The sequence below is a fragment of the Pan troglodytes genome, chromosome 11 (genome assembly GCF_028858775.2).
Source record: "Pan troglodytes isolate AG18354 chromosome 11, NHGRI_mPanTro3-v2.0_pri, whole genome shotgun sequence".
NCBI classification, from domain to species: domain Eukaryota; kingdom Metazoa; phylum Chordata; class Mammalia; order Primates; family Hominidae; genus Pan; species Pan troglodytes.
The window spans coordinates 41,663,172-41,677,983 of NC_072409.2; the positions used below are offsets into that span (position 1 = coordinate 41,663,172).

Consider the following 14,812-nt stretch of genomic DNA (forward strand, 5'->3'; position numbering starts at 1 on the left):
TAGTGCTGGTTTGGTAACGACAAAGTCCCTCAGCATGCATTTGTCTGAAATAACTTTATTTCTCCTTCATTGATGAAACTTAGTTTTGCTGGATGCAGAATCCTTAGCTGACAGGTACTCTGTTTAAAGAGGTTGGAGATAGGACCCCCAATCCCTTCTTTCTTGTGAGGTTTCTGCTGAGAAGTCTGCTGTTAGTCTGTTAAGTTTTCCTTTATAGGTTACCTGATGCTTTTATCTTAGTGCTCTTAGAATTTTGTCCTTCATGTTGGCTTTAGACAGCCTGATGACTATACGCTTTGGTGAAGATCTTTTTGCAGTGGATTTTCCAAGAGTTCTTTGACCTTCTTGGATTGGGATATGTAAATATCTAGCCAGGTCAGTGAAGTTTTCCTCAGTTATTTCCTCAAATAAGTTTTCTAGACTTTTTGTCTTCTTTTCTCCCTCAGAAACATCAATTATTCTTAGATTTGGCCATTTTACATAATTTCATATTTCTTGGAGACTTTGTTCGTTTCTTTTTATTCTTTTTTCTGAGCTTTTTGTGTTATGTATCATGCCGCATCTCTGTGTACAGCTGCACGAGATAATAATGAACAGATTTTCATTCCTGTAAAGATTCACTTCCCAGCTGGGCACTGTGGCCCACGCCTGTAATCCCAGCACTTTGGGAGGCCAAGGTGGGCGGATCATGAGGTAAGGAGATCGAGACCATCCTGGCCAACATGGTGAAACCCCATCTCTACTAAAATACAAAAAACTAGGTGTGGTGGCCTGCACCTATAATTCCAGCTACTCGGGAGGCTGAGGCAGGGGAATTGCTTGAACCCAGGAATGCGGAGGTTGCAGTGAGCCGAGATCGCACCATGGGAAACGTATGCAGGAATCCTATTTGTAATAATTTTACCTAAAAGGGTACTAAGCTTCCTCAGTATATTAAGTAACAATGTATGTGTATGATTGTAAAATAAATACAAATAAGAGCATGAGAACAAATATGTGTGCTAATTATGCATTTCAAAAGTAAGGCAGAATTAGGGCCATAATAAGAATCCCTTATAGCATTTTGTTTTAAACTCTCAACAGTAAACATAATGAGTTAGTTTCCGAAAACGTTTTCCTTTCCTTGATTCTGAACACTCAGATTAATTAGAAATGCGCTGTTACAGGCATCAGTGTCATTCCAGGACGTGACTGTGGAATTCAGCCAGGAGGAGTGGCAGCACATGGGCCCTGTTGAGAGGACCCTGTACAGAGATGTGATGCTGGAGAACTACAGCCACCTCGTCTCAGTGGGTGAGCACAGCTTACCATGGGGTTCCCTCCAGAGTGCAGTTCTGTTTCTCCTCTCTTTCTCTCTCTCCATACCGTACCATGTGACTCCCTCTACAGTGCAATTCTGGTTTTCCTTTTTTATATTAGTCACTTTTATTGAGGTGTACTTAACAGAAAATAAAATTCAGCACCTTTCAGTGTACAAATCAATGAGTTTTTAAAAATGTATACATTGATTACCACAATCCAAATCATGGTTTGGAATATTTTTATCACCCCCAGAAGATTCTTTGTAGCCCTTTGCAGTGAGTCCCCCTCCCTCCATCCCTTCCTCCACAACCCCTGGCAACTACTAGTCTGCTTTCTATTGCAATAATTTTGCCTTTTCTCAAATTTCATATAAATGGAATCATAAATTATATACTCCCTTTTGTCTGGCTTTTCTTTAGTATAATGCTTTTGAAACTCATGCACATTTGTGTATAAGTGGTTAATTATTTTATCCTAAGTAGTGCCGCTTTGTGGGTATATACTGCAATTTATTATCCTTTATCAGTTGGTCAACATATGGAATTTTTTCCCAGTTGGTGCTTTTCTGAGTAAAGCTGCTATGAACTTTCACATACAAGTCTTTGTGTCAACATATGTTTTCATTTCTCTTGTGTAAGTACCTAGGAGTGAGCTTGCCAGGTCTTTGGTAAGTTTATCTGTCTGTAACTTTATGAGAAACTGCCAAATGTTTTCAAACTGGCTCCACAGTTTTTCATTTTCATGAACAGTGTCTGTGAGTTCTCATTACTCTTTGGTTACCATTATTTGGAAAATTTTGCTGTTTTTAACAGTTCTAGTTGGGTTTTAATTTGCATTTTCCTGATGACTAACAACATTGAACCTCATTTTATGTGCTTTTTAGCGATTCATAAATCTTTAAGTGACCAGTCAAATCTTTAGCTCATTTTTGTTTCGTTTAGTTTTTAGTATTTTGTTTATTTAGTTGAAGAAGTTCAGACCTTTATTAGATATACGTTTTACAGACTTTTTCTTGCCATCTCTTGCTTGTCTTTTTAAAGAGAAAATGTTTTCAGTTTTTAATTTTTTGCATATATTTTAAGAAACCTTTTTTATATTGAAATAATTATAGATTTATGGGAATTAGCAAAAATTGTGTCCTCACTTTAGCTTACCCCAAAGGTTACATGTTTTATAACTATAATACACTATCAACACCAGTAAATAGACACTGGTACAATGTGTGTGAATAGCTCTGTGCCATGTGGAGATTGATGTAACCACCACAGTTACAATTCAGAACTGCTCTATCACCACAAAGATCTCTTTGGTGCTACTCATTCATAGTCACACCCATGCCGTCTCTCACATTGTTCCTGATCTCTGCTGACTACTAATCTGCTAGCTCTATAATTTTGTCATTTTGAGACTGTTATATAAGTGGAATCATACAGTATTTGATGTGTTGAGACTGGCTTTTTCACTCAGCGTAATGCTCTTGAGATCCAAGTTGTAGTGTATCCGTAGTTCATTCCTTTTATAGCTACGTAGTATTTCACTATATGAATATCATTGTTTAGCCATTCACCTATTAAAGGACATTTTGGTTGTTTCCATTTTGGGGCTATTATAAAGTTGATGTGAACATTCATGTTCAGATTTTTTGTGAACATAAGTTTTTCTGGGATAAGTGCCATGGAGTGTGATTGTTGGATTGTATGGTAAGTTATGTTTTATTCTTTAAGAATGTGCCAAACTATTTCCCAGAGTTGCTGTACCATTTTGCATTTCCACCAGCAATGTATGAGGGATCCAGTTATTCCCTATCCTTTCTGGTACTAGGCATTGTTGCTATTTTATGTATTAGTCGTTGAACAGGTGTATAGCAATATCTCATAGTGATCCTAATTTGCATTTCCCTAATGGCTACTGATAATCAAATATCTTTTCATGTGTTCACATGCCATCTGTGTATCCTTAGTAAAATGTCTGTTCATGGCTTTTGTTCATTTTTTAATTGGAAGTTTGTGTGTTTTACCATTGACTTTTGGGAATTTAGATAGTCTAGATATGAGTTTCTTTGTCAGATGTGTGGTTTGCACATTTTTATACCAGTCTGTAACTTGTCTTTTCATCCTCTTCATGGGGTGTTTTGTAGAGCATAAGTTTTTAATTTTGATGAAGTCCAGTTTATCAGTTTTGTAAAAATGTTGTCCTATCTAAGAACTCTTCACTAAGTCTTTGGACCAAAGGTTTTCTCCTATTTTTAAAAATTGTGTAATATATTTTACATTTTAATTATGGTGCATTTTGAGTAAATTTTTGTATAGGGCATGAAGTGTAAGTTGAGATCTTTTTTTGTTTGTTTTTGCCTATGGATAGCCATTTGCTCCATGCAGCACCATTACCCTTCATTGAATAGCTTTTTCACCTGTGTCAAAAATCAGTTGGCTGTACTTGTATAAGACTATTATATTCCCACATTATATTTCTTTTTCAATATTGTTTTAACTATTCTAGTTACTTCACCTTTGCATATACATATTGTAATAATATCATTATGTTAAAATCTTACTGGGTGTTTGATAGGAATTAAAGCTATAAATCATCAATTTTGTGACAGTTAACATCTTTACTATTTTGAGTCTTGAGGCTTATAATCCATAAACACAATATATTTCTCCATTTACTTAGATCTTGATTTCTTGCTTCAGTGTTTTGTGGTTTTCAGTATAAAAGTCCTGTACATGTTATATTTATACCTCAGTATTTCATTTGGTTGAGTAATTGTTAATGGCATTGTGTTTTAAATTTCTGTTTGCTTACAAAGGTTGCTAGTTTATAGAAATGTAATTGATTTTTGTATGTTTGTTCTTTTATGCTGAGATCTTGCTGAACTTTGTAGGGAGGCTTTTTGTAGATTCCTTGGCATTTTTTAACATAAGCTATCATGTCATCTATGTATAGGGTCAGTTTACTACTTTCCTTTCTAATCCATATGCTTTTTATTTCCTTTTCTTGTTGTATTACACTGGCTAGGACTTCTAGTACTGTGTAGAATAAGAGTGGTAAGAGTAGTCATCCTTGCCTTGTTCCCAACCTTAAGGGGAAAACATCTAGTCTTTCACCAAATGATCTTTTGTAGATATTCTTCATCAAATGGTGGAACTTCTACTGTATTCCTAGTTTTCTGAGAATATTGATTATGAATGGATATTGAATCTTGTCAAATACTTTTTATGTATATACTGCTGTGATTACATGGTTTTTCTTCATTACTCCATTAATGTAATAGACTTTGTTGACTAGTTTTCAAATATTGAACCAGCCTTATATACTTGGAATAAACCTTACTTGGTAATGTCATAGAATTCTTTTTATTTATTGTTTGATTCTATTTGCTAATATTTTGTTAAGTAGTTTTGCATTTATGAGAGAAATCGGTCTGTAGTTTTGTACTACCTTTGTCTGGTTTTCATATCAGCATAAGTCTGGCCTCATAAAATTAGTTGGAAAGTGTTCCTTCCAATTTTCTGGAAGAGGTTGTATAGAAGTGGTGTTTATTCTTCATTAAATGTTTGATAGAGTTATCTAGTGAAACCATCTGGGCCTAGAGACTTCTTTTTGGGAAGTTTTACAAATCAATTTATTTAAGTCATATATATGGATATTCAAATTATTTCTATTAGGTGAATTGTGGTATTTTTGCTTTTCTAACAATGAGTCCATTTTATCTCAGTTGTCACATTTATATGTGTAAAGATGTTCAGACCATTCCATTATTATCATTTTGATGTCTTCAGGATCTGTATTTATAGACCTGTTTTATTCTTTATATTGGTCATTTCTGTCTTCTTGCTCTTTTATTTTTTTGTTCACTCTTCCTAGAGGTTTTACAAGGTTACTGCTCTTTTCAGCCAACCAGCTTTTTCTCTCATTGATCTTTCTCTTTTGTTTTTTTGGTTTTAATTTAGTTGATTTCTACTCTTAACTTTTTACTTTTGCTTATGTTAGGATTATCGTGCTCTTTGTCTAGCTTTTTAATGTGAGATCATGCACTATTAATTTGAGACTTTTTCTCTTTTCTAACGTACACATTTAGTGCCATAAAAAATTCAGCACTGCTTTAGCTGCAACATGCAAATTGCATATCGGGTTACTAAGATGTGTCTCTTATTTATGTCTAGAAGACATATTTCTTCTTTGATTGAACACTCATTCATATAGTATGAGACTGTATGAAGAAATGCAATTAAAACTTAACAACTGTTTAATTAATATCCACTTTTTGATAGACACCAGTGCAGTTCTCAAGTTATTCAATAGCACAGCCTTAATTTTCATAGGGTGATTTGAAGAGTTTCTGAGGTTAAGAAAACCTTTCTGTTAAAAAAAAATTGTAATTTTTTTGAAGCTGGGTGAAGGATACATGAGGGGAGGGGTTCACTGAACTCTCTTTTTTACTTTTTCAAAGAAAATTTTCAAATTCAAAGGAAAAGATAAGTGTTGCTTGAGAAAAACTCTAAGGATGTCTAGGAATAAGCTAAATAAGGAAATATAAACACTCCAAGCAGAGAAAAGAACAAGCACAAAGACCCCTAGTAGAAGAAAAGATAGTGAGTACAGAGACCTGAAAAAGAACCAGTACACCTGGAACAAAGAAAGCAAGAAGGAATATGGTACAAGATGTGGAAGTGGACCAAGTGAATATATATTATTGAGGCCATATTCTGGGTTTAAAGCAATAAGTAGTCATTGAGGGCTTTAAGTAAAATAGTAATCAACCATATCTGCTAAGAAATGTAATTTTTTGGCACTAAAAGAAATTACAGGTGCATTAATTTTTACTCAGCAACATATACAGTACTCAGCAACAATACCTGCATAAACACAAAATGATATATACACAAGGTTATTCATTGCAGCATTGTTTGTAAGAGCAATAGAATATCAACAACCCAAATGTACATCATTGACTAATTGGCTAAAAGTGTGTTACTTCTACACACAAATGAAGACTATGCAACTATAAAATGGACAAGAGCCTGTATACAAATAAGGAGTGATACTCAGTAAATATTAAGTCAAAAGAAGCAGTAGAATGGTGTGCATAGGAAGCCATCTTTGAGTAAGGAAAGAGAGAAGAATATACGTAACTGTTGATATTTGCAAAAATGAAACACTGGGAGAAAAATCAGAAAGTAATAAAATTTAGCAGGTGGGGGGGGTGAGTGATTAGAGCAGGAATGGAAGTGAGACTTTTAATATACCTTTTTATACAATTTGGATTTTTGAACTACATACATGTTTTGCATATTGAAAGATTACACTAAATTTAAAAGGCAGTTCTTAAATGTGAAAGTTTTAGAGACTGATGGTTCCAGATAAGATTGATTACAGATACTTCTTCCTGTTCCTCCCTTTAAGTACAGCTAAAACCACTAGACATTATATACAAAACACATAAGAAGACTTTGAACAGTGAGAGAAGGACACAGACAAGCTAGGGACATTGGAACCCAAGAAATGACACCTCTTTCTCAGTTTTATTTTTGCCTAATGTATCCGCCTGAAACACCAATTGGTACAGACAAAAAAAAAAAAAAAAAAAAAAAGTCCCAAGTAAAGCCTGCTTCCTCTAGACAAAAGAACAGGAAAGCAACCACCCAGAAAGACAGAAAATTTTAGACAACTGCCCTACCCTAGCTAAACACTACGGAAAAAAACTGCAGCTCTCTCCCATCACCAAAAACTGACTTCCACCCTGGTTCTAGAGTATCAGAGTACTCCTCTAGCTCTCTAATGGGGTGATTTCAGATGAGGCCTAGTGGTAAGCCAGGACTCTTCCTACCAACTGACAGTAAAAAGTTGCCTGGATAGGCCAGGCGCTGTGGCTCACGACTGTAATCCCAGCACTTTGGTAGGCCGAGGTGGGTGGATCACGAGGTCAGGAGTTCAAGACCAGCCTGGCCAACATGGTGAAACCCCATCTCTACTAAAAATACAAAAATTAGCCAGGCGTGGTAGTGGGTGCCTGTAATTCCAGCTACTTGGGAGGCTGAGGCAGGAGAATCACTTGAACCCCGGAGACGGAGGTTGCAGTGAGCCAAGATCACTCCACTGCACTCCAGCCTGGGCAACAAGAGCAAGACTCTGTCTCAAAAAAAAAAAAAGAAAAGAAAAATACATCAGGCTAACACTAATCAAAATTGAAATAACTATTAATTTCAGACAAAGCAGACTTCAGAACATGGAAGATCATCAAGGATGGAAGAATATTACATAGTAATAAATGGCTCAATTCTCTAAGAAAACATAACAGCCCTAGACATTTATGCAGTTAACAACAGCTTCAAATTATATGAGGTAAAAAACTGATAGAACTAAAAAGAGAAATACACAAATCTACAATTAAAATAGGGAGATTTAAACACCGCTCTGTCAGTATTGGTAGATCAAGCAGGCAGAAAATTGCTGAGGATATAAATGACCTGAACAGCAGTGTCAGCCAACTTGGATCTACTGACATTTTTAGACTACAGCAATAGAAAAATATACATTCTTCTCAAGTGCATGTGAAACATTCATCAAAAGAGACATTCTAGGCCATAAAGCACACTTTAACAAATGAAAAAGTACAGAAATCATAAAAAGTGTGCTTTCAAACCATACCAGAAATCAAATACAGAAAGATAGCAGGAGCATTTCCAAATATTTGGAAATAACCAACACACTTGTCAACACATGAGTCAAAGAAAAATTCTCAGTATAATTTTTTGAAAACGAAAGTACAAGAAATTTGTGAAATGCAGCTAAAGCAATAATCAGAGGTTAATTTAAGTGTTAAGTGCACATAAAAGAAAAAGGCAGGGCACAGAGGCTAACACCTATAATCCCAACACTTTGAAAGGCCAAGGTGGACGGATCACTTGAACCCAGGAGCTCAAGACCAACCTGGGCAACATAGGGAGATTCTGTCTCTACAAAAAAATATAAAAATGAGCCAGGTATGGTGGCATGTGCCAGTAGTTCCAGCTACGTGAAAATGAATAACAGAAGGAAGACTAGAAATGTTACAAATATGTGAAAAATTAACAAACTCTTTAACTACCAAGGGGTCAAAAAATCATAAGACAAATTAGAAAATACCTTGAGAGAGATGAAAATACAACATAGCATACCTTCTGGATGCAGTAAAACCAACAATAAGATGGAAATGTATAGCTATAAACGCATACATTAAGGAAGAAGAAAGATCTCAAATCAATAACCTAACTTCACGTCTTAAGAAACTAAAGAAAGAGCAAACTAAACCTAAACCTAGCAAAAGGAAACAATGCTAGAGATTAGAAGAGAGATAATGAAAGAATAGAAAAACAATAGAGAAAATCAATGAAACCAAAGTTCTTTTTTAAAAAACCAACAAAATTGATAAACTTTTAACTAGATCAGTTCAGAAAAAAAGGCAAGACTCAAATTACTAAACTCAGAAATGAAAATGGGGACAGTATTAGCAATTCTACAGAAATAAAACTGATTATAAAGGAATGCTGTGAACAACAAATTAACCTAAATGAAAGAGACAAATTACTTGAAGTACATAATCTACCAAAACTGAATCATGAAGAGATAGAAAGCTCAAATAGACCTGTAAGTAGTGTCTAGTACCATTCACCAAGTAAAGGAACCAAGATTCCTTGGGCAAATGGTTGATTCTAAGGGCTAGGCGAGAAATGTACAAGATGAGTGTGGGGCATCTTGTAGAACCAGAAAGTAAGGAAATTGCTCAAAAAACAAAACTATGGGAGTGTCTCAGTCCATTTTGTGTTGCTAGAACAGAATACCTGAGACTGGGTAATTTATAAAGAAAAGTTTGTTTCGCTCACAATTCTGGTGGCTGGAAAATCCAGGATTGGGCAGCTGCATCTAATGAGGGCATCATACTGCTTCAACTTATGGTGGGAAGTGGAAGGGGAGGGGCCATGTGCAAAGAGATCACATGGCAAAAGAGGAAGCAAGAGAGAAACCAGGCTCTTTAACAACCCGTTCTCACAAGAAATAATCTATTCCTATGAGAGTGAGAACTCAACCCTTTGGGAGGGCATTAATCTGTTCATGAGGGATCTACTCCCATGACCCAAACATCTCCCACTAAGCCCCACCTCCCAACACTGCTACATTGGGGATCAAATTTCACCTTGAGTTTTTGCAGGGATGAACCACACCCAAACCATACCATTCTGCCCCTAGCTCCCCAAAACTCATGTCCTTCTCATATACAAAATATAATATTCCATCCCACTAGTCCCAAAAGCCTTAAGTTTTTCTAGCACCACCTTAAAAGTCCAAAGTCCAGCTACAAGCCTGTAAAATCAAAAATAAGTTATTGGGCAGGCATGGTGGCTCACACTTATAATCCCAGCACTTTGGGAGGCCAAGGTGGGTGGATCACCTGAGGTCAGGAGTTCAAGACCAACATGGTGAAACCCCGTCTCTACTAAAAATACAAAAATTAGCCAGATGTGGCATGCGCCTATAGTCTCAGCTACGCGGGAGGCTGAGGCAGGAGAAGCGCTTGAATCCGGGAGGTGGAGATTGCAGTGAGCTGAGATCAGACCATTGCACTCCAGCCTGGGCAACAGAGCAAGACTTGGTCTCAAAAAAAAAAAAAAAAAAAAAAAAAAAGTGTTTTACTTCCAAGATACAATGGTGGAATAGGCATAAGGTCTGAAACCCAGCAGGGCAGACATTAAATTTGAAAGCTCCAGAATAGTCTCCTTTGACTCCATGTCCCACATCCTCAGCACACTGGTGTGAGGATTAGCCTTCCAAGCCCTTGGATAGCTCCACTCTCATTGCTTCTCTCTGCCCAGCTTACATTGCTGCTCTCACAGGCTGAAGGCAAATGCCTGCAGCTTTTCAAGACTGAGATTGCATGCTACTGGTGGCTCTACAATTTTGGGGTCCTAGCAGTGGCCCTAATCCTGAAGCTCCACTAGGCATTGCCTTAGTGGAGACTCTGCAGTAGACCTAACTCAAATTTTTGCTTGGCCTTGCCCTAGCAGAGGGTTTCTGCAGTGGCTCTGCCCCTGCAACAAGTCTCTGCCTGGGCCTATAGGGTTTTTCATACATACGTTGAAATCTCAGTGGAGTAACACACACCTCCATGGCTCTAGCATTCTGCAAGCCTGCAAAATTAACACTACACGGACCCCAAGGCTTACTGCTCATGCCCTCTAGACATAAGCCAGGGGATGTAAGGCTTTCGCAGCACAAGCCTTACCTGGAGCCACTTGACCCCATGGCTGTTTCAGCTGAAGCAGCTAGGATGCAGGAAGCTGTGTCTCAAGGTGTCCCAAGTGCAGCAGCCTGGCCCTTTCCCCTGAAACTATTCTGCCTTCTTAGGCTTCTGGGCCTGGAATGGGAGAAGCAACTTGAAGATATTCAAAATGACTTCAGGGTCTTTTTCCCATTGTTTTGACCTTTTGCTTATTCTAATCTCTTTAGCAAGCAGTTGCTCAGCCACATCAATGGATATCTTTTCTAAAAATTCTCCTTCATTCTCTTCCACATGGCCAGGCTGCAAATTTTCCAAATCCTTCTACTTTGCTTCCTTTTAAATTATAAATTCCATCTTTAGATTATCCCTTTGCTAGTATAACTCCAGCATAAGCTGTTAAAAGTAACCATGCAGCTTCTTGAGCACTTTGCTGCCTAGAAAGTTCTTCCACCAGTTATACTAGTTCACCACTCTTAAGTTCTGCCTTCCATAAAGCCCTGAGGCATGGAGACAATGCAGCCACCTTCTTTGCTACTGTGTAAAAAGGATGGCCTTTTTTCCAGTTCCTAATACATGCTTCCTCATTTCCATCTGAGATCTTAGCAGAATGGTCTCTACTGTCATATTTCTAGCAGCATTTTGTTCACAACCATTTAACCAATTTGTAAGAAGTCTGAAAGTTTCCTTTGTTTTCCTGTCTTCATCTGAGCCTCAGTAGAACCACCCTTAACACTCCATTCATGGCAATACTGGCCTGCCCCTCCAAATTTTTCCAGCCACTACCCATTACCCAGTTCCAAAGCTACTTCCGCATTTTCAGGTGTTTGTAAAGCAACAACCCACTCCTTGGTACCAATTTTCTCTCTTAGTCTGTTTTGTGTTGCCGTAACATAACAAGTGAGACTAGGTGATTTTTAAAGAAAAAACATTTATTTAGCTCACAATTCTGGTGGCTGGGAAGTCCCAAATTGGACAGCTTCATCGGGTGAGGATGTCATGCTGCTTCAACTCATGGCAGAAAGTGGAAGGGGAGCAAGCATGTGCAAAGAAATTGCATGGAAGCAAGAGTGTGAAACTGAGGAAGCCAGAATCTCTAAATAACTCACTGTCACAGGAACTAGTACATTCCTGTGAGAGCAAGAACTCACGCCCATTGAATGGTGTATTAGTCCATTCTTATGCTGCTATGAAGAAATACCTGAGACTGGGTAATATATAAAGGAAAGAAGTTTAATTGACTCACAGTTTCACATAGTTGGGGAGGCCTTAGGAAACTTGCAATTATAGTGGAAGGCACCTCTTCACAGGGCAGCAGGAGAGAGAATGAGTGCCCAGTGAAGGGGGAAGCCCATTATAAAACCATCAGCTCACGTGAGAACTAACTCACTATCACGAGAATAGGATGGGGGAAACCGTCCCTATGATTCAATTTTCTCCACCTGGTCCATCCCATGACATGTGGGGATTATGGGAACTACAATTCAAGATGAGATTTGGGTGGGGACACAGCCAAACCATGTCAGAGGGCATTAATCTTTTCATGAGGGATCCAGCCCCGTGACCGAACACCTCCCACGATGCCCCACCTCCCAACACTGCATTAAGGATCAAATTTTAACATGTATTTTGATGGGGACAAACCATACCCAAACCATAGCAGGGGATACGTCAAAGAACAGGGGAGCCAACTGAAAGATCTCCCAGTAGCCAAAATTGCAACAGTTTGAGTAATAAAATAAACAACACAGTATTGGTTTATAACCCAAAGTGTGAAAAACTCGTGAGTCCATATTGATATAAATAATTGAATAAATAAGAGAGAATAGAAAATCTCCCAAATAGAAAAATTCCTAATAATTTATGTAGTTACTCCTCTTCAAGGAAGTGGAGCATAATTCTCCACTGCTGTAGTGGACTGTGCCTGGTGACAGTCTTCTAAAAAGTATAGTATGCATACTGGAGAAAAGGAATAACTATAATGGAAAATCCTGGCGTCCATTACCTCCACCAGGTGATCAAAGTTATCGTCAGTGATAAGTCTGTTGATGGCATATTCCCTTGATGAGATGTGATGAGAATGGTAAACACTTTACCTCTGTGGTCTTTCTCTGAGGAATACATAACCCCACTTTAGTTATGAGGAAAACATCAGATAAACCAAAACTGAAGAACATTCTACAATGTCCTTTAAACTGTCAAGGTGATCCAAAATACCACAAAACATTTATAGTTTACAGGAGCCTACAGAGACAGGATGACTGAATGTAATGTGGGATCTTGGATGAAGCTATAGAACAGGAAAAAGACATTAGGTAAAAAGGAGCTCTGAATAAAGTGTGGACTTTATTTCATAATGTATCAGTATTATTAGTTATGAAAAAACTGCCATCGGAATTTCTGATGTTATATGAGAAAACTGGTAGTTTCAGTTGTTAATAGTGAGGGAAATTGGTTGCTAGGTATACAAGAATTCTTTCCATCCTTGCAACTTTTCTGTAAATCTAAAGTTACTCTAAAACTTTTTAAAAAATCATTACATGTGCACAGCAGCAGAATAGAGAAGACAGAGAGAAGAATTGCTGAACTTTATGACAGAACAATAGAAATGAGTCATTCTTTACAGAGAAAAAACTAGACTGAATAAAAATGAACAGAACCCCAGAAACTACAAGAAAATCTCTAACGTTTGTGTAATTTGAATCCCATAAGAAAAGGCTAAAAAAAAAATTCAAAGAAATCATGGCTAAAATTTTCACAAATGTGGCAAAGGACATAATCCTAGAGATTCAAGAAGCTGAGTAAATTCTATACAGGATAAACCCAAAGGAATTCATGCCAAGAAGCATAATTATGAAACTTCTGACAACTAAAGATAAAGAAAAAAATCTGACAAGCAACTAAAGGGAAACAATATATTACTTCTGGGGAAAAAGAATTTGAATACAAGTGGATTTCTTATTAGAAACCACAGAGAACACATTTTTCGAGTGCTGAAAGTAAAGAATTGTTATCACAACTCTTTATCCAGCGTAAATATCTCTTGGAAATGAAGGGAAAATTGAGACATTCTCAGATGAAGGGAAACTAAGAGTTTATTGCCAGCATACCTACCCCGAAAGAATGGCAGGAAGGAAGTTCTTGGAACAGAAATCATAAAAGGAATCTTTCAAGCATCAGGAAGGAAGGAAGAACAATGGAAAGAGTAAAAATGCTGGTAGATACAATATGCCTGCCTTCCCTCTTGAGTTTTCTAATTTTGTTTGATGGTTGAAGGGAAAAATTGAACATTCTCTGATGTGGTTCTCAATGTATATAGACGAAATAGTTAAGATTATCATATTATAAACAGGAAGCAGATAAGGGACTTAGAGTCCCTTCATCTTTACACTCCACCTGAACTAGCAAAATATTGATACTTGTCACAGTGAACTGTGGTAATATGTGTATAATTTAATATAGAGAGTAACCACTAAAAAAACTACATTAAATGGTATACTCAAAAATATTACAGAAAAATAGATAAGTAAAAAATGGAATTCTAAAAAAAATGTTCAAGAGAGAAGATCAGGGAAAAATGAATAAAAATTCAAGGGAACAAAAAAAACATAAAATGGCAGCTTATCAAAAATTACGTTAAATGGTCTAAATATACTAATTAAAAGACAGATTGAAAGAGTTGGTTTTTAAAATTCACCTAAATATATGCCATCTACAAGAAATTCACTTAAAAAATAATAGGTAGATTGAAAGTAAAAGAATAGAAGAAGGTATACCATGGAACATTAATCATAAAAAAGCAGGATTGGCTATGTTAATATCAGATAAAACAGACTTCAGAGCACAGAAAATTATTGGTAACAGAGTGATGTTACATGTCAGTCTGCCAAGAAGACAGCAATTTTTTTTTTTTTTTTTTTTTTTTGAGACAGAGTCTCGCTCTGTTGTCCAGGCTGGAGTGCAGTGGCACTATCTCAGCTCACTGCAACGTCCACCTCCTGGGTTCATGCCATTCTCCTGCCTCAGCCTCCTGAGTAGCTGGGACTACAGGCGCCTGCCACCATGTCCAGCTAATTTTTTTTTGTATTTTTAGTAGAGACAGAGTTTCACCGTGTTAGCCAGGATGGTCTCAATCTCCAGACCTCGTGATCCGCCTGTCTCGGCCTCCCAAAGTGCTGGGATTACAGGTGTGAGCCACGGTGCCCAGCCTAAAGACAGCAATTTTTAAATCCTAAATGTTTCAACATTCTGAGA

The 14,812-nt window shown here is 37.2% G+C and overlaps 1 protein-coding gene across 9 annotated transcripts in view; it reads left to right on the forward strand.

The window, feature by feature from the left end:
• Nucleotides 1-14,812, forward strand: part of ZNF782 (zinc finger protein 782) — a 43,589-nt gene that overhangs the window by 14,393 nt on the left and 14,384 nt on the right. For 6 of the 9 annotated variants that reach the window (XR_010148919.1, XR_010148918.1, XM_016961253.4 and 3 more), the window contains one exon: nt 1,167-1,293. Coding sequence is in view for 7 of the 9 variants with exons in the window: in XM_016961253.4 (XP_016816742.2) it covers nt 1,167-1,293 (127 nt within the window). In the remaining 2 variants the exon portion in view is untranslated. The remainder of the gene's footprint in view (nt 1-1,166; nt 1,294-14,812) is intronic. The other 3 variants (XM_016961256.3, XM_063788491.1, XM_016961257.3) reach the window with 1 other exon arrangement.